Source organism: Loxodonta africana, chromosome 8 (genome assembly GCF_030014295.1).
Source record: "Loxodonta africana isolate mLoxAfr1 chromosome 8, mLoxAfr1.hap2, whole genome shotgun sequence".
In the NCBI taxonomy this organism is placed as follows: Eukaryota; Metazoa; Chordata; class Mammalia; order Proboscidea; family Elephantidae; genus Loxodonta; species Loxodonta africana.
Genome location: NC_087349.1, coordinates 32,513,526 through 32,531,664, shown reverse-complemented (window position 1 = coordinate 32,531,664; position 18,139 = coordinate 32,513,526). Strand labels below are relative to the sequence as shown.

The window sequence follows — 18,139 nt, the reverse complement described above, 5'->3', positions numbered from 1 at the left end:
TATAAAATAATGTACGAAGGAGTTGGTAGTAGGGCATAGAGAAAAAGTGGTGCCAGTTAGTCCTTAGTGGCTAATGTCAAAGCTTGCATTTAGCATTATTCATTATATACATAGTGTTGGAGTTACAGGGAGAGAGTGAGACTAGACAGAAGATGACTTGTAATTGAAGGAAAAATATAAGCTTACATATTTAGATACGTGTGTATATATATATGGATATATATATACACACACACTGCACTCATTTTGTTAATCTCCTGTATTTTATTCCTCTCAGGAGGTTTTGGTTTTATGAATTTTTAAACTCAAAAAATTTCTGAATTTTTTTTTTTTAGCTATTGAAAAATAGTGAATACTGTGATAATACTGCTGAATATCTTTGTACCTCTAGAGTATTGAGTATTGCTTTCTTAGGATAAATTTCTAAAAGAGGATTTGCCAGATAGAAGAAATCAATTTTTTTTTAAGTTGAGTGATCTAAGACAATCTATTAGTTCATTCTGTTAACCAGTAAACCAAAGAAAAAGTTTATGGTGTATCAGTAGATGGCAAAAAGTCCAGCAGCCATGTTTCATTAAAAACAAAAACCGTAAGTAAAATAGGTATAGAAGAAAAAAACCTCTTAAATATAAATAGTACAAACACAAACAATTACAAAAAGGTAAGAAAATGAAAATTTGTGAAGCATTGAGAAAGAAGAGAATACTCTGGTGATGTGATTTATATATTTGGGAATACCAAGAGAGTCTAGTAAAATTAACCCCCCCGCCAAAAAAAAATACTAGGCTTAATAGATTAATTTTGTAAGATGCCTAAATTTAAGGTAAGTATACAAAATTCATTAGCTTTCCTGTACTGCAGCAGGTAAGTACTTAAAACTAGAAATGGTGAAGGGGGATTACCATTTGAAATAGTGGTGAAAATGACACATTAACCTAGGAATAATCTTAGCAAGTAGAACTGCCCCATATGGTTTCCAAGGAGCGCCTGGTGGATTCGAACTGCCTACCTTTTGGTTAGCAGCTATAGCTCTTAACCACTACACCATCAGGGTTTCCAGAAGAAAATAATAGACTTATTGAAACATAAAACAGTATCTAAACAATGGAAAGACATACCACATTTTATTCTTAGAAAGGCTATGTTACTGTTTTAATAGGTGAATTTAATGTAGTTTCAGTTAAATTTGTCAAAATTATAAAGTTTATATGAAAAAAATAAAAGCTCCAAATGACCAAATAGCAGAAGATACTTTACATCCAGTGCAGTCAGATCTATGGTATTGTATAGAAAACTAGATCAGTAGAACAATCATAGACAAAAAAAACCCAACCAATTGCCATGCAATCATTATCGACTCATAGCAACCCTAAAGGACGGAGGAGAACTGCCTGATAGAGTTTCCAAGGAGCGCCTGGCGGATTCAGACTGCCAACCTTTTGACCAGCAGCCAAGCTCTTAACCACTGTGCCACCAGAACAAGCATAGAGAACTAGATTTTAGTCCCAGAATATGTGAAAATGTTTATAAATGACCGTTATAATTTAGTCAGACATATAATAAGAAACATTGGCACAACTGACTTCCAAGAAGAAAGTTAAGTTGAGGTCTCACAATATACAGAAATAAATTTCAGATGAAGTAAAAACTTGTGAAATGACTAAAGTTTTAGGAGAAAATTATACCCTATGTTCAATATAGGCCCGGGGAGACCATCTGAAACAAGACTGGAAATCCAGAAACAATGAATGGAAAGATGGACTTTTTTTTTTTTTTTACTAGATAATAATTTTTTAAACTGTGGTATAAATTTTTTGTTGTTAGGTGCCATCAAATTGGTTCCAACTTACAGAATCATAGTGATCCTATGTACAACAGAAAGGAACGCTGCCTGGCCCGGAGCCAACCTCACTATCGTTACTATGTTTGAGCCCATTTTTGCAGCCACTGTGTCAGTCCATCTTGTTGAGGGTCTTCCTCTTGTTCGCTGACCCTCTACTTTACCAAGCATGATGTTTTTCTTCAGGGAGTGGTCCCTCCTGCTAACATGTCCAAAGTACATGAGATGAAGTCTCGCCATCCTCGCTTCTAAGGAGCATTCAGGCATACTTCTTCGAAGACATTTGCTCATTCTTCTGGCAGTCCATGGTATTCAGTATTCTTCACCTACACCATAATTCAAAGGCACCGATTCTTCAGTCCTCCTTATTCATTGCCCAGCTTTCACATGCGTATGAGGCGATTGAAAACACCAGGGCTTGGATCAGGTGTACCTTAGTCCTCAGCGTGACATCTTTGCTTTTGAACACTTAAAAGAGATCTTTTGCAGCAGATTTGCCCAATGCAATGCATTGTTTGATTTCTTGACTGCTGCTTCTTTGGGCGTTGATTGTGGATCCAAGTAAAATGATATCCGTGTTCTTATAAGTTGATAAGGGAAAAAAAAACCCAGGTGAAATATTAAAATATATTTGCTCACAGAAGCGCAAATAGCCTACAAATATGAAAAGATGTTTAAATTTACCAGTAGTTGGAGAAATGTAATTCATGAGATGCCATTTTATACCCGTGATACTAAAGTAAGAGCTGTAATGGCTGTTGATGGTGGTGATGTGGAAGAAAGCATACTCTGATAAGTTGTTTATGGAATGTGGATTTTCATAGTCATTTTTTGGAGCATAATTATGTATTAAAATTTAAGAATATATAAACCCTTTACCTACTACCCCCACCCCCACTGCTGGCAATCTAGCCATTAAAAATAAAAGCATTGGTACGTTAATATATGTACAGTCATCCCTCTGTATTGGTTCCAGGACCCCCATGAATACCAAAATCCATGGGTGCTCAAGTCCCGAATATGAAATCGCATCGTATATGCATATAACCTATGCACATGCCCCCCTTATACTTGCCTAATACAATGTAAATGCCATGTAAATAATTGTTATACTGTATTGTTTAGGGAATAATGACAAGAAGAAAAGTTGTCCTTTTTTCCGAAGTATTTTCTATCCAAAGTTGGTTGAATCTGTGGATGTGAAACCTGCGGATATGGAGAGCTGACTGTACAGTAATAGTTTTTCAGCATTTTTAATGTACCCCTTCCCCCCCAAAAAACAAAAGAAAACAGCCTGGAAGTGAAGAGTGCCCATCAGTAAGGGAATGGCTGAATAACTTATGGTGTATCCACATCATGAAATATTAATCTGCCATTAAAAAGAAAGGTGAGAGGTATGCTAGTCAGCTTTCCAAATGTGTTTATGATGAAAAAAGCCCAATGCAGGAAAGTGTGTATGTATCTGTTTTTATTCCATTTTTATAAAATAATAACCCAAACACCCTGTACATGTGTGTATGTATATATGATATGCCTATATTTTAAAAAAAAAAAATTTTTTTTTTAATCTATGTAGAATTATGATATGCGTTTGAAAAAATTTTGAAAGGATTCATACTATGTTGATAGCATAATTTACAGCAGAAGGAGAAGAAAGTCCTAGCATAGACAGGTGAATTGGGAGAATTGCAAGAGAAGGAGAAAAGGGAAATTTTAAAAAATTAAGGCACAGAAATGTATATTATCAAATTTATGCATGTACATAAATGAATAAATTATGTTTCAAAAATATGAAAGTAAACAACTGACAGTGATTAGTTTATAAGAAACAAGAAGCAGGCACCTCAGAGTAGAGATTGTGGGCCTGAGAACAACGTAGGAAGCACTGAAGAGGATTCTTACTGAACCTAAATCATTCTTGTAACCATGCTGGTTAAATGTTATTACCACTTCCCTAGTTCTGAGGAGCTGGAGACTGATATTAGAAATGATAAACTGTTTACTCTTCTCAAGAGAAAAAAATACTGGCTCCAGTAGTTTATTAAAGGAAGCATTTTTTTTCACTAAGAAGCTGGAAGTTATACTGGGAGAAAATCTACGCTGAATGGGAGTAGTCTCATTTTTCTTTATACTCAACTCATTTGAAGTATTAAAATTGTACCAGTATAGTTAAACCTGTTGCTTGGAATACAACTGTTTTATAGTTTTAAGGAAAACTCTTACGTGAATATATATTAATATGTATCAGTATTTGCATACTGTTTTAAATCCTTTTTTTCAAAATTATTCCATCATTGAAGGTATTGATAACAGAACATGGAGACTTGGGAAATGGAAAGTTTTTGGATCCAAAAAACAGAATCTGTTTCAAATTTGATCACCTAAGAAAGGAAGCAACTGATCCAAGACCCTATGAAGCAGAAAATGCAGTTGAATTATGGAGAACTTCAGTGGAAACTGCTCTGCGAGCTTACGTGAAAGAACATTACCCAAATGGGGTCTGCACTGTGAGTCATCAGTGTGCATCAGCTTCTGTTTTGTGTAAATGTGACAATGTTTTTATGATCTCCTGAAATTTACATTAACTTACAGAACTGACGTCTTATAACTTGTCACCCCCCGCCCCCCGGAGTTTATATGAATGTTTACTTTTTTTTTCTTTTTAAGAAGCTCTAAATAGTAAATATAGATATTTTATGATAGTCTAAAAGGGAAAAATGGCTGTATCTTGAATTAAGTCCATAGGAATGCTAATACATGGATTAGAAGAGGCAGGATATGATGAGATTCTTTAATCTCATGTTCATGACTCTGTAAGCTTAGATCAAATTTCCTTTTATTTAGTTATAGAAATCTTGGAGCAAATAAAATTATTTAGGTGGAGAATCATGTCCTCATGTGTTTTATAGCCAAATTTCCTGTGGTTTTTTTTTTTTTTTTTTCAATATATGATTCTTTCAACAGCGTAACCTATGTTTACATTTTTGGGATAAAATGAACGGAAAGTATGAGTGCTTTTTTCTTTTTATTTCCATAAAATTGTACTCAACTGAGCTTTTTAGTCCTCCAGTTTATTTGTGTTCCGTGGTCTTTTCTATAGCAGAGTGGCCTTTCAGTCAGATCGTGAAAATCACCTACTTGAAACCCTTCAGAGATTTCCCATTGTACTTGGGACAGAGTCTAGACTTTTGAACATGCCCCTGTGGACCTGACTTCTGCTTACCTCTCCAACCTAAGATGACCCTGCATCTTGATTTATACCTGCTGACTCAACTTCATTATTAACATCTCCAGTTACACCTGATTTCATTCTCAGACGTTTCTCACTTAGGACGAAAATTCATATGGTCCTCTTAAGTATCTCGCTCTCAGTAATTATTTGAGAAATACAGCAACATAGCCTAAAATCTCTTAGGAGTTCTTTGAATTACAACCTTGTTGATTAGGTTTATTTTGGAAGAATAACTCAACAACATAAGATGCTTACGTTGAGTTAGAGTCCTTGTTTGTCCTGAAAGGCTTGAAAGGCAGATTAGTCATAACTTTTAAAGCAGTACGCGGGAGGTAAAATAACATTGTCATCCATCATAGACATTCTCTTAAAGCCCCTTCTCATGTTTCCCATTGCTGTCCTAATACTTTTTAAAACGACAGAGAAATGGTAGCCCCAAAGATTGTGAACAAAAATTATAAACAGTCTAGGTTCTCTTCTTATTTGTACGGAGCAGCTAGATTGGTATCTAGATGCTTAAAATAAACTCTTTAGTTATGATACCTTTATTTTGGAATGGAAAGCATTATATGTCTAGGATGTTTATGAATATCTTAAGAGCACAATTAGTTTTACTCAATAAATTTTACTTTATTAATTGAGGTCTGCTGCGACCCACTCTTGAATCTGTGATTAGATGCACATATTTGAGTACTGTTTTTTTTAGCTCCTATGTTGGAATGATGACCTATTTTGTATTTTTCATTTGTTTTTTATGTGTGCCAAAATACTACTGATACTTAATGTTGGACATTCTGTGGCCCTAAATTGTGCTTGTTTTCTTTGTTAATAAGGTATATGGTAAAAAAATAGATGGACAGCAGACCATTATTGCATGCATAGAAAGCCATCAGTTCCAAGCAAAAAACTTTTGGTAAGTTATAATTTCTAGTTTTGGGGAATTTTTTTGTTTTTTATATTCTTTGTGCTTCTTGCTTTAGTGATGAGGGCTATACCGTGTTTTTGTGTAATTGTCTAAGAACAGTGTTAATCTGTCCAGTCATGTAAAGGTAGCATTAAATCCATTGACCTTCAGTGAAAAGTGTGGGAGAATGTAGGGAGTTTTTGGAGACCAGCAAACAGTATCCTAAGGGAGCATGTGTGCCTGGGAACAGACCAGTTGGCGGGCCCATATGCTCGTTCTGAGAAGGGGTTTTTCCTGAACAAAACTTACACGGCGGGAGGCGGGGGTGGGGGCAGGGAGGAGGTAATTATAAAGTGAAGAGCGATGATTCTTGTGTGAACTGCTTTGAGGGGCTCTGAAGTAGATGTTTTTATGGAGATTGCTTTGTGGTTGGTTGGCCAGTATGAGAAAGTAATGACATGTTTTATACAATGAGGCAGATTAAACCATGCCTTGTAATTTTGTATGCAGTTATTTGATTATTCCTTATAAAACTCTACCCCCAAAGCACAAACTTGTCCTATTAATCTTGATAAGTTGTTGGCCCTTTTGTTCTTAAACAAGACGATTTCTGAGATATCTCCTGTTATAAAATTCTGGAGTGTTTTTCAAGACTTTACAAGTTCAGAATTGAGTGAATTCTTTCCCTACCTTTATCCTCCTTTCTTGTTAAAACGTGCTGAGACTCATCAGAAAAAGTACAATTGTAAAAATTACCTTCTAAGTATATTAGTCTTTGACTCATAACTAAGTTGGTTGGTGGTGCTATTGCAGGTAAAGTAACAGGTATCAGTAACCCCTATAGACCAGTTGGGTCCATGACCCAGGTTGCTGTACTGCTTAACCATTTCAGAAATAAATGCAAGCGTAAAAGGTTAGCCAAGAACGTTGGGAGGAGTGCAGATCCATCATCACTGAAGGAAAATCAATTCCATATGGGAATATATGCCTTAATGAAAATTGCAGTCCCTTAAAGCTTCTAGTGTACAGAGTTACTTTCATGAATTTAATATAAATGTAATTCCTATATTTTACCCTTAAAAACATGCAGCATTAATCTACCAGAATCCTAAAATAAAAAAATCTTCACAAAATTATTATTAATTTATGCTACTTGTGCCAGGAGATTTATAATAAAATCAATCTTATTGAGACTAAACTGCTAAAGGAAAATTCTTGTTATTCAGTTTTACCTTAATATATATTGGAGATGTTACAAGAAATTTACTAAATAGTTTTTAAAAATAGAATTCCTTTGAACTTTAACATACATAAAATTTTAAAAATGTGTCTCTGAGTTTTCTATTCTCACTGTTTCACTTTACATGTCTGAATATTTTATTTCTAAGCCACCACTATGAACATTGTATCCTTGAAGTTAAAAATTTCTACTCTGGAAAAGATAAATTTTACGTGATTTTCTAGAGTGCAGAATATCGTGCGTCACAGTGTTCTCAGTAAAATCTAAGTGTTTTGATACAAAGAAATATGCTTCAGTTTACCTAAAATATAGAATAAAATCAGAAGGCACTAGTCTTGGATGTTTTTTGGATTTCACTAGGAAGCTTGCATTCTTGGTGTTTACTGTTTCCCCAGTGTCTAACAGCCCTAGGGACTAAAGTGTTTATTAAACGAATACATTTTTGTAATTGTAGGATTAATAAAAGAGGGGGCAGAATATAATTACTTTTCTAAAAAATTACAGCATCTTTACTATTTATTCCATTAATGAAAGTATACTACTCAGCAGCATTTACTGTCACTATTATTATAGTAATACCTTTGGAGGATCTTTTAAAATTGTCCTCAAATTGGTAACATTACTTGGTTTACAATTCCTTTTTTTTTTTTTCTTTTTTACAATCAGTGATATATGCATATCGTCGTAATAAAACAGTAATGTATATGCTAACCACTCACTATTTTTTTTTCTACTAATACCTAAATAGAATGAAAACTTTCGTTTGGAATCATGAAATAAAAATGAATAGACTTAGGTATTTTTTTCCAACCATGCTTTATTAGATAATCTGGGATGAGTCACTCCAAATCAATGCATTTTATGAAATTCTCTTATTTGTAAAGTATATATATATTTCTAATAATAGTAGTTATCAAGTGTTGATATTCTTATGCCTAATGTTAGTATCTGTCATTCTGTAGACTTTTTTTATTATAATATACACACAACACATAAAACATTTCAGTGGTTTCTATATATACACTTCAGCAACATTGTCTACATTCTTCAAGTTGTTTATCAATTTTTTCTTTTTCCAAACTATCCTTCCACCTTTAACATACCTAAAGTGCACTCTAAGCAAACACCCCCTCTTTCTCCCTCCCTCCTCTAACCAAAAAACTAATTACTTTTGTTACTACATATTTGCTTATTTCATATAAGTGATATCACACAGTATTATCCTTTTGTGTCTAACTTATTTCGCTCAGCATAATGTCCCCAAAGTTCATCCATGTTGTGGCATGCATCAGGACTTTATTCCTTTTTATGGCTGAGTAATATTCAATTTTATGTATATACATCCTCTCCTCACTTACTAACATGGTTAGGCTTCAAAGACCAGGTCATTATGTGAAATTGGCGTTAACACAAAAACGGAGGATGACTATATCAGATCACAAAATGCAGGATGACTACGTCATTACAGAACTGCCATCTTACATTATTACAGAACTGCCAAACCACTGAGAGTCATGGTCCAGCCAACTTGATACATGACCTTAACCATCACAGCCAGTGTTACTCTTGCCTTGCAACTCAGCATTCGTTACTGCAACATGTACATCATTAATGCACAAAATAGATAATAGATTTTTTACTGTAGTCGTAAACACAAAATTTCAGGTAACAAGATAGTTGATAAGTGAGGAGAAAATATACCACATTGTGCTTATCCATTCATCGGTTGATGGACATTCCAGTTGTTTCCACCTTTCAGATAATTGTGTATAGTGCTGAAATGAACATTGGTATACATATGTCTGTAGGAATGGAATTGCTGGGCCATGTGGTAGTTCTGTGTTCAACTTTTTGAGGAACTGCCAAACTGTATTTCCATATTGGCTGCACTATTTTACATTCCTACCAGTAATGGATGAAGGTTCCAATTTCTCCACAGCCTCACCAACACCTAGTGTTTGCCTTTTTTTTTTTTTTAAATCATTACCATTCTTATGGGGGTGATATGGTATCTCATTGTGGTTTTGATTTGTATTTCCTTAATGGCTGGTGACTGAGCATTTTTCCATGTGCTTGTTAGCCATTTGAATATCCTCTTTGGTGATGTCTGTTCAAGTCCTTTGCTCATTTTTTGATTAGATTGTTTGTCTTTTGTTGTTGTTGTTGTTGAGTTGTAGAAGTATTTTACAAATTTTGGGTATTAGATCTATAGACTTTAATTATTGGGTAGACTGCATGAATGTTGAAGAGAACCTAGAAGTTTTATAGCAAGAACAAATAATAATGATCCACTAGCCTTGTGACTGTTTTAGAAATATATACACTCCAAAAAAGCTAATAGGTATTAATTTGTATATGAGAATACGTTTTTAGTATGCAAACAGCAAATAAAGGCAGAAAGAAGAGTTGCAATGAAAAATCCCAGAAAAAAATAGGATAAAATTCACTGTCCAGGAGACAAAAATGAAAAATATACCTGTTGCTTGTTTATATGTTCTCAATTTCCTATCATGAATATATATTAATTTATGTAACAAAAATCATTTGGGTGAGCGGGAAGTGATGTGCCTTTTATATGGAAACTGACAAACTAAAATTGGAAAAAGGAAAAACAGTATGACATTTATAGTTCTTTGTGGCTTTTCTCTTTCTAGATATCAAGACTTCTGAAGACTGTAGTGTAACAGTCATTAGTCATTCTTTTTAAAAATTTTGGTACTTTTTATCATTCAGTAGAAGTGAAACCATCAACTACATTGATAATCTGGACATTTGTTCTTAACTGGAGAATAAGTGATTCAAATGAAGAAGTAACTTAAACTTTTTCTCCTAGAAGTAGCTTGTATGATTTAGTTTTGAACTGTATTTTAAGCATTACCTTTAGAATTTTGAAGTTGCATACATTATTTAGGCCATTTTTTTTAAGCAATAAGGTAAATGTAGCTCATAACTAAATTTAACCTTCAGTTCTTTTAAATATTTCCTGATTAAAAAATTAATGCCTAGCATTCATCGTCCTCACTCTCTCACACTGTAGCATTAAATTTAAATCTGAAACTTAAAATTTATTCAAATTATTTTCCCTACCTTATTTACAGCTGCTGTTTTTATTTTTAAGGAATGGTCGTTGGAGGTCAGAGTGGAAGTTTACAATCACTCCTTCAACCACTCAAGTGGTTGGCATCTTGAAAATTCAGGTATGAAATAAAGTATTTGTTTACTGATCTCTAATGATTCTGAACAGTGAAATAACTAATTCCTAAATTGAGGTTTTTCATAGTACAGCAAAGCCATTTTACTTCCAGATCTTTGTTTTGGGGTAACGGGAGAAACAAGTAATCCTAATTCCGTCTTTTAAATAACCTTGCGGTTCATTGCCTTAGTAATCAAAAATCTGCAAGGATAGCTGACAGATTCTAAAAACAGCTAAAATTAGATGCTACCATTTGGTCTGTTTTTCATACAATTTGTTCATCCAAGCATCTTCTGAGTTTGAATTGTGCTGTTCTGCCTTCTGGGTTCTGTGAAGTATAATATTAATGTGTATATGTGTGTAGATGTATAAATACGTATTTAAATATGTGTGTATATTAACTTACATATATCTTTTAATTGTATTCTGTACTCATATTTGATTTTTACATGAAACCCATTAGAATTCAACTTAATGTAAGTTCAATGTTTAAAATAGGAGAACATTTGATACCTAAGACCATGTACTTGAAAATAAGTATTTCTAAATAAATTAAAGGCAAATATTCACTAATCTTTTTCTATCATGGGTCACTTATTTATTCAACACATTTGTTGATAACTGTCATGAAGGGTGTGTATGCTGAGAGCTGTAAAGGGATACAACGAATCAGACACTTACAGCAGTATACATTTTTAGTCTTATGTAGACTGCCTGAGTTTGAATCCCAGCTCTGCTTGTTACTACTTGCATAACATCAAGATGTCATGTAAGCTGTTTCTGTTTGTTTTCTTGTTGGTTAAAAAAGCAAAACAACAATAAAAAGCGCATATGGTTGTTTGAAGAATTAATTCGTTAATAGGAATAAAATTGTTAAAACTGAGCCAGACACAAAGTGCTCTCCGAAGGGTAGCCATTATGGGTGATATCGTTTGTCTTCCAGTTAGGCCTCATTACCTCTCAACTGGACCTGAATAATTACAGCAATTTCTAAAATGGCTCCCCTGTTGGACCAAAGCTTGTTGAGAGCAAGGATCGTCTGGTTCAGTTTTCTCTCCAGCACTTAGCATGGCACCTAGCATGTAATAGTTATTTATTTTGTTGAATTACTGAAACCTTTGCCATCCCCTAATCCATTTTTCACAATGCCATCAGAAAGGTTGTTGTTTATTTTGTTCTGTTTTATATTTAAACCCGGATATATCACTTGCCTACTTAAGACCATTTAGTGGTACTGGTCACTTACCAGATAGTCCAGACACATATGCGTGGCATATAAGACCCAAAGTTGACTTGTTCCTTACCTATATATTTCTCTAGCTGTTCTGCTCTCTCCCCCCACCTCATATATATTTCAATCAGAAGTGCCTCCTCCAGTCCTTTCTAGTCTCCCTTGGTTTAACTGTTGTCCTACTCATTCTGCTAAACCCAAGTCCAGTGTTGCCTCATTCCCGAAATATTTTTTCAACTCTCAGAGTCTGGAGTATTGCTAAGTACCTTGTCCATACCTCTTAACATGTTGTGTTGAAATATAAGGTCAGGGACTATGTCTTTTTAAAAACCATATATTCCCAGAACCTTTTACAGTAGCAGACATTTATAGTACTCATTCAGTTATAATGTTTGTTGAATAAATTCATGTCTTTGAATTTGTGGAATTAAATGATTGGTGGAAATACATAAAAATAGGAGCAGTGTTTGGGAGGGAATATTGGGAGTTCAGTCTTGACCACCCTGAGTTTAGGTACCTGTGGACAGACTGTGAGGTAGAAATGTCCATTAGTCGGGTCATTTCAGGGCTTGCCTGGATAAATTGCAGGAATCCCTAACTAGTCTCCTTACTAGACTGAAGGTGGAAAGAGTTGTCTGCATTTGAAAGATCTACAGCTTAGCAGAGAAGTAAGTCTAAGCTAGAACTGAAATAAGATGTCGTTTGCTTTGATGTGATTGTTAAAGCTATGAGGATCTTGATAATTGCTGTAATGTCGTTCCTGTAATTTCTTTTTCAATAGGTTCATTATTACGAAGATGGTAATGTTCAGCTAGTGAGTCATAAAGATATACAAGATTCCCTAACAGTGTCTGTAAGTACTTAATTCCAAAATAAAATGTAAACATTAATCCAGTAATTCTGTAAAACCAGAGCAGTTTTGGAATTAACATTTCAAGTAATATTTCTGCCTTGGATTAAAGTGTTTTCAGGGAGATTAAAGAAAGTAAGTAATTGGAAATCTGTACCTAACTTTTTTTTAGCAGCTTTGTTGTTGTGTGCCATTGAGTCAACTCCAACGCATAGCTACCCTGTAAGACTGAGTAGAACTGCCCCATAGAGTTTCCTAGGCTGTAATCTTTACAGGAGCAAGTCGCCTCATCTTTTCTCCTGTGGAGCTGCTGGTGGGTTCGAATCACTGACCTTTCTGTTAGCAGCCAAGTACTTAATCATTGTGCCACTGGGGCTTCTTTTAGCAGCTTTATTGAGATACAATTCACATACCATTCAATTCACCCTCTTCAAGTGTAAAATTCAGTGTTTTTTTAGTATTTTCAAAGGGTTGTACAACCATCATCAATCTAATTTTAGAACATTTTTTTCCTCCTTAAAAGAAAACCCATACCCATTAGTACTCACTCCCTATTCCCCTCATCCCTTCCCTCAAATCTCTGCCAACCCTAGGCAGCCACTAATTTGTTTCTGACTATGAATTTGGCTGTTCTGGACATTTCATATAAATGGAATCTTTTATGACTTCTTTTACTTAGCATAATATTTTCAAGGTTTATCTATTTTGTAGCATGCATCAGTACTTCATTTCTTTTTTATTGCCAGATAATATCCCTTTGTTTGAACATACCACATTTTGTTTGCCATCAGTTGATGGACTTTGGGTTATTTCTACTTATCGGTTATTATGAACATTCGTGCACTAGTTTTTGTGTAGACATATGTTTTCATTCCTGGTGAATATATACCTAGAAGTGAAATTGGTGGGTCATATTATAATTCTGTTTAACCTTTTAAGGACTGCCAGACTGTTTTCCAAGCCGCCTGCATGATTTTACATTCCTACCAGTAGTCCTATGAGTCCTCCAATTTCTCCATGTTGTTGACAAAACAGCATTTCCTATCTTTCTGACTATAGCCATCCTTGTGTGTGTGTAGTGGTATCTCATTGTGGTTTCACTTTACATTTCTTTGATGGCTAATGATTTTGAACATCTCTTTGTGTGCTTATTGGCCATATGTGTATCTCCTTTGGAGAAATTTCTGTTCAGATTCTTTGTCCATTTCTTAATTGGGTTATTTGTGTTTTTATTGTTCAGTTTTTAGAGTTTTTCTGTATATTCTGGATGCAAGTCCCTTAACAGATACAAGACTTGCAAATAATTTCCGCCATTTGATGCGTTGTCCTTTTACTTACTTGATGGTATAATGTGCAGCACAAAAGGTTTTAGATCTGATGCAGTCCAATTTATTTTTTCCTTTTGTGCTTTTTGGTGTATTTAGTAGAAATCATTGCCTAACCCAAAGTCACAAAGATTTACTCCAGAGTTTTCTTCCAAGAGTTTTATAGTTTTAGCTCTTACATTTAGTTCTGTGATCCTGTACCTAACTTTAAACTGTATCGTGTGTTTTCTTTCCTCTAGCTGTTTGGATTATGATTTAATGGGGTTTTTCTTAAGTTCAGCTTTCAAATTCAACCATTTTTAAACTCGGTTTTATTTTCCTACAGAGTTCTTTCACACATTCTACTCATTGCATATGCAACTGTTTCTTTGTGGAATTTTTTGCCCCAAGAACATTAATAATGTAACATCAGCAATGACATTTTTCCATAGGCGTTTGTGCTATGTACTAAAAGTATCAGTGTATATAAGCATCAAATTGCTAATACACAAAATTATCTAACACGTAAATATTAAAGAAAAGTTAATTTTTAATTCAAGAAAGTGTTTGATTTAACTTTAAGAAACATGTATGGAAGTGTTAGGTCCCTGGGTGGTACAGCTTTTTGCTCTTGGCTTCTAGCTGAAAGGCTGACAATTCAGACCCACCAGCATCACATCAGAAGAAGGTTCTGTCAGCCTGCTGCCACAAAAATTACAGCCAAGGAGACCCTAGGGAGCTCAGTGCCACCCTGTAACACATAGGGTCGCCGTGAGTTGTAATGGATTCAGTCAGCAACGTGCTTTTGTTTTGTTTTTACCTTTTAATGAATATGTTAGGTCAGATGCTACCTAAGTAGGGAAGGAAGTTGTATTTTTTTCAATTTTTCATTAGCACTTAAATGATTTCTGCTTTTATGGTAAGTGGTACTCTCCTTGCAAAAGAGATTTGTCAACAAAATATAGACTGAGTTGTGAGAGGTGGTCATAGTAATTAAACTTTTTTTTTTAATATGCTAGTGGAAACCCTGGTGGCTTAGTGGTTAAGTGCTACAGCTGCTAACCAAAAGGTCAGCAGTTCGAATCCACCAGGCGCTCCTTGGAAACTCTATGGGGGCAGTTCTACTCTGTTTTATAGAGTCTGTATGAGTCAGAATGGACTCAGTGGCAGTGGGTTGGATTTGGTTAATATGCTAGCTTGTGCTGAGTTTTTTAGGAATGCATTTTGAACTTAAACCATTTTCATTATTGTTTTTGTTTTCATTTGAGAAAAAAAACTTTCCATCTAGAAAAGTAAAGTATTAGAAGTTTACATTGACAGTATTTTATAGAAAATTTGAGGTTTCCATTAACTTTACTCTTACGGAAAAAACAAACTCATTATATTGGCATGTTAAAAAATCTTTTTTTCCAAAAAGTATGTAAACACTGGAGTAAAAATTAACCTTAAACTTTAAGGTCTTCGTAATAGGTAGTATGTTTTTTAATGTATCACTATGGTGGTAAATATCCAGTAAATATTTTAAAATATTTATAGTCAATTAGAAATCCATGTCTAACTTCTTACTTTTAAAGATTGTCTATTGGAATACATATTAAGTGTAATAATTGAATTTTTTATGAATGTGTGTTATTAAAATTTTACTTGCCTTAACCAGTTAAACACTGAAACCAGGCTCATTCTCTGGATTTTAAAAATTTTTTTCGTGGTTCCCCTTGAACTTAGAATAGTTGATCTTATAGTATTTTTTCTTTACTTGCTGTAATTTCCATCTGTGTGTGTGTTAGTTTTTTTTATTGGACTTTAGATGAAGGTTTGCAGACAAACTAGCTTCTCCTTAAACAGTTAGTACACATATTGTTTTATGACATTGGTTAACAACCCCACGACATGTCAACACTCTGTCTTCTCAACCTTGGGTTCCCTATTGCCAGTTTTCCTGTCCTGTGTTATTTGTTAAATTATAACATCTCATTAACTATACATATGTATTTAGAAATAATAGTGGTTTAATTTTAAATAGCTATTTTATTTGCATTATTTATTTTCAGAATGAAGTACAAACAGCAAAAGAATTTATAAAGATTGTAGAAGCTGCAGAAAATGAATATCAGGTATGATTTTCAAAAGTACTATGTTATATAATCTTTTGGTATACTTTTGATATTTATACTCACTTATGAATAATAGCAGTGAAATTTTTAATTACGGCCATAAGTCTGAATTTTTCACTATTTTGCTGTAATAAGAAATAGTCTTCTTGTTTTTGGTACAAGGCAAACTTGCAAAAATGTCACCAAGAAAAGTGACCCATGAATTGAATTCAAGTAAGATTTTTATATTTTAAAAACACTAAGGGTCAGTTCTAGCCAGCCATAATTTCTAAGTATTGATGAAAATAAGCCAAGATACTGAGTGACTGTGGTCGGGAATTTTAATTTGAGAGGTAATTCTTAAACCATTTGGATTATGTGTAATCTGCTTAGATCACGTTTTGTGCTCTTTTTATATTGTCAGTAAGCTTCTAAACTAGTCTTCAACTCAAGCATTTAATTTGTGATTTGGACAAGCTTTTACCATTTGCAAACAGTAATGTATAAATTGCACTGAGTGAAATAAAATAGATCAAAATGAGAATACACAAATGTTTAATTTTTTAATTTAATTTCATTAAATTTAATTATTCAAAATGATAAGCTTTCTCTTTTATTTGCTTTTAGACAGCTTTTAGAAGCATTTTTATTTATTTATTTTGACTATTTAAAAGCAGTGAAAGAAACTCGAAAAATTAGATAGGAACCGTAGGGGTGCAGTGAATTTACGTTAATGGGGAGGAGCAACTCAGAAGAGGAGAGTAAAAATAGTTGCACAACCAAAAGATGTGATCAGTGGTGTACATGTACAAACTGTTGAACCGGTGTATGTTTTGCTATATATATTCTCAACAACAACAAAAATATTTTAAAGAAAAAGCTGTGAAACATAATGTGTAAGTAAAGGTTTTTCTAAAAGCATCTATGTGTTTTATAAATTGTCCCGTTCCTTCCACTTACTTCAGACTTCTAATTACTGTTTTCCATAGACTGCCATCAGTGAGAATTACCAGACGATGTCGGACACTACTTTCAAAGCCTTACGTCGACAGTTGCCAGTTACGCGCACTAAGATTGATTGGAACAAGATCCTTAGCTACAAGATTGGCAAAGAGATGCAGAATGCATAAGATGAACATTGCATGACTGGATCATTTTAGTGTCTGCCTTTATTAAAAAAAAAAAAACGTATTCAGAACTGTCAGGCTGCCCAGTCGGATGGGCTATTGCCATTTAAATCACTGTAATTAGTTAGTTTGGTTAGAGCACAAAGCTTAGCTAATCAACCATGATTTTTCATTTCTTTTGTTCTAAGAGGATTGAAAATCAGTTTAGTTTAAATATCTTTTACCTTCTGTTAGACCTTTCTTTCTTAAAATGAGATGATTTCTCTAGTTCATGGTTAAAAGTTTTTGAAGTGTTTCAAAAATATTTTACTTACTGTAACCCTAAAATTGTTGTCTTTTGGTTTATGAAGTGGGTAACTTTTGATATTTGCCCAGTTCTTTTTAATGGGGTCAACAGTGAACATTCTAGTTTAAGGCGGTTAATGGATTTAGCCATCTATGCTGCTAAAGAAATGTCTACCATTTCCCGTCACCTCTTCCATGTATGTAAGATTGAGATTAGAGGGAAAGCATTTTCTATATCAGTTGTGTTTAAATCTTACAAGAGGGTTATTTAGCTAGCTCAGTGTTTAACTAAACATTTTTTAAACAAGGCCAAGGTCTAATGCTGTTTTGAGATTCTGAAATTAAATGAAAATACTTATTTCAGAAATGCATTTAATGCTTTTTTTTCTTGTGACCGTTATGCAAATTAGCTTGAATTTCATATGTCCCTGAGTTATTTTTATCATAAAGCCACAAATGTATTATAACAAGGCAAATTGTAATATATATAATCCTGAACTCATGACCATGTCTCAGTTTATTTTTTTTTAACTGAAAAGTACTGAAATTCAATGTGACATTAAAATGCAAATTTTCCTATTTATTTGAGTAGAAAATCACTTAACAGTGAGTCATATACTATTTTAAAATACTTTCTTTGGATATTGTGATTCTTAACTGGTTGTAAATTAGACAAGCAGGGAGTACATATGGTGTGCAGTAACAGTCTAAATTTTTCCATCTTCCTATGCATAATAAGCATGTTTGTAATATTTAAAAAATACATTTACTGATGCTACAGGAATTTCAAGCCTGTGATGAACATTAGTATTTAGTATAGGAAGTGGGGTGGATTTATGG

The 18,139-nt window shown here is 33.8% G+C and overlaps 1 protein-coding gene across 1 annotated transcript in view; it reads left to right on the top strand.

Moving 5' to 3' along the window:
* Nucleotides 1-17,801, top strand: part of CAPZA2 (capping actin protein of muscle Z-line subunit alpha 2) — a 46,538-nt gene extending 28,737 nt beyond the window's left edge. The window contains exons 5-10 of the mRNA XM_023544660.2: nt 4,141-4,347; nt 5,906-5,985; nt 10,335-10,413; nt 12,422-12,493; nt 15,846-15,908; nt 16,877-17,801. Of these exons, the coding sequence (XP_023400428.2) occupies nt 4,141-4,347; nt 5,906-5,985; nt 10,335-10,413; nt 12,422-12,493; nt 15,846-15,908; nt 16,877-17,017 (642 nt within the window). The 3' untranslated portion in view covers nt 17,018-17,801. The remainder of the gene's footprint in view (nt 1-4,140; nt 4,348-5,905; nt 5,986-10,334; nt 10,414-12,421; nt 12,494-15,845; nt 15,909-16,876) is intronic.
* The last annotated feature ends 338 nt before the right edge of the window (nt 17,802-18,139 follow it).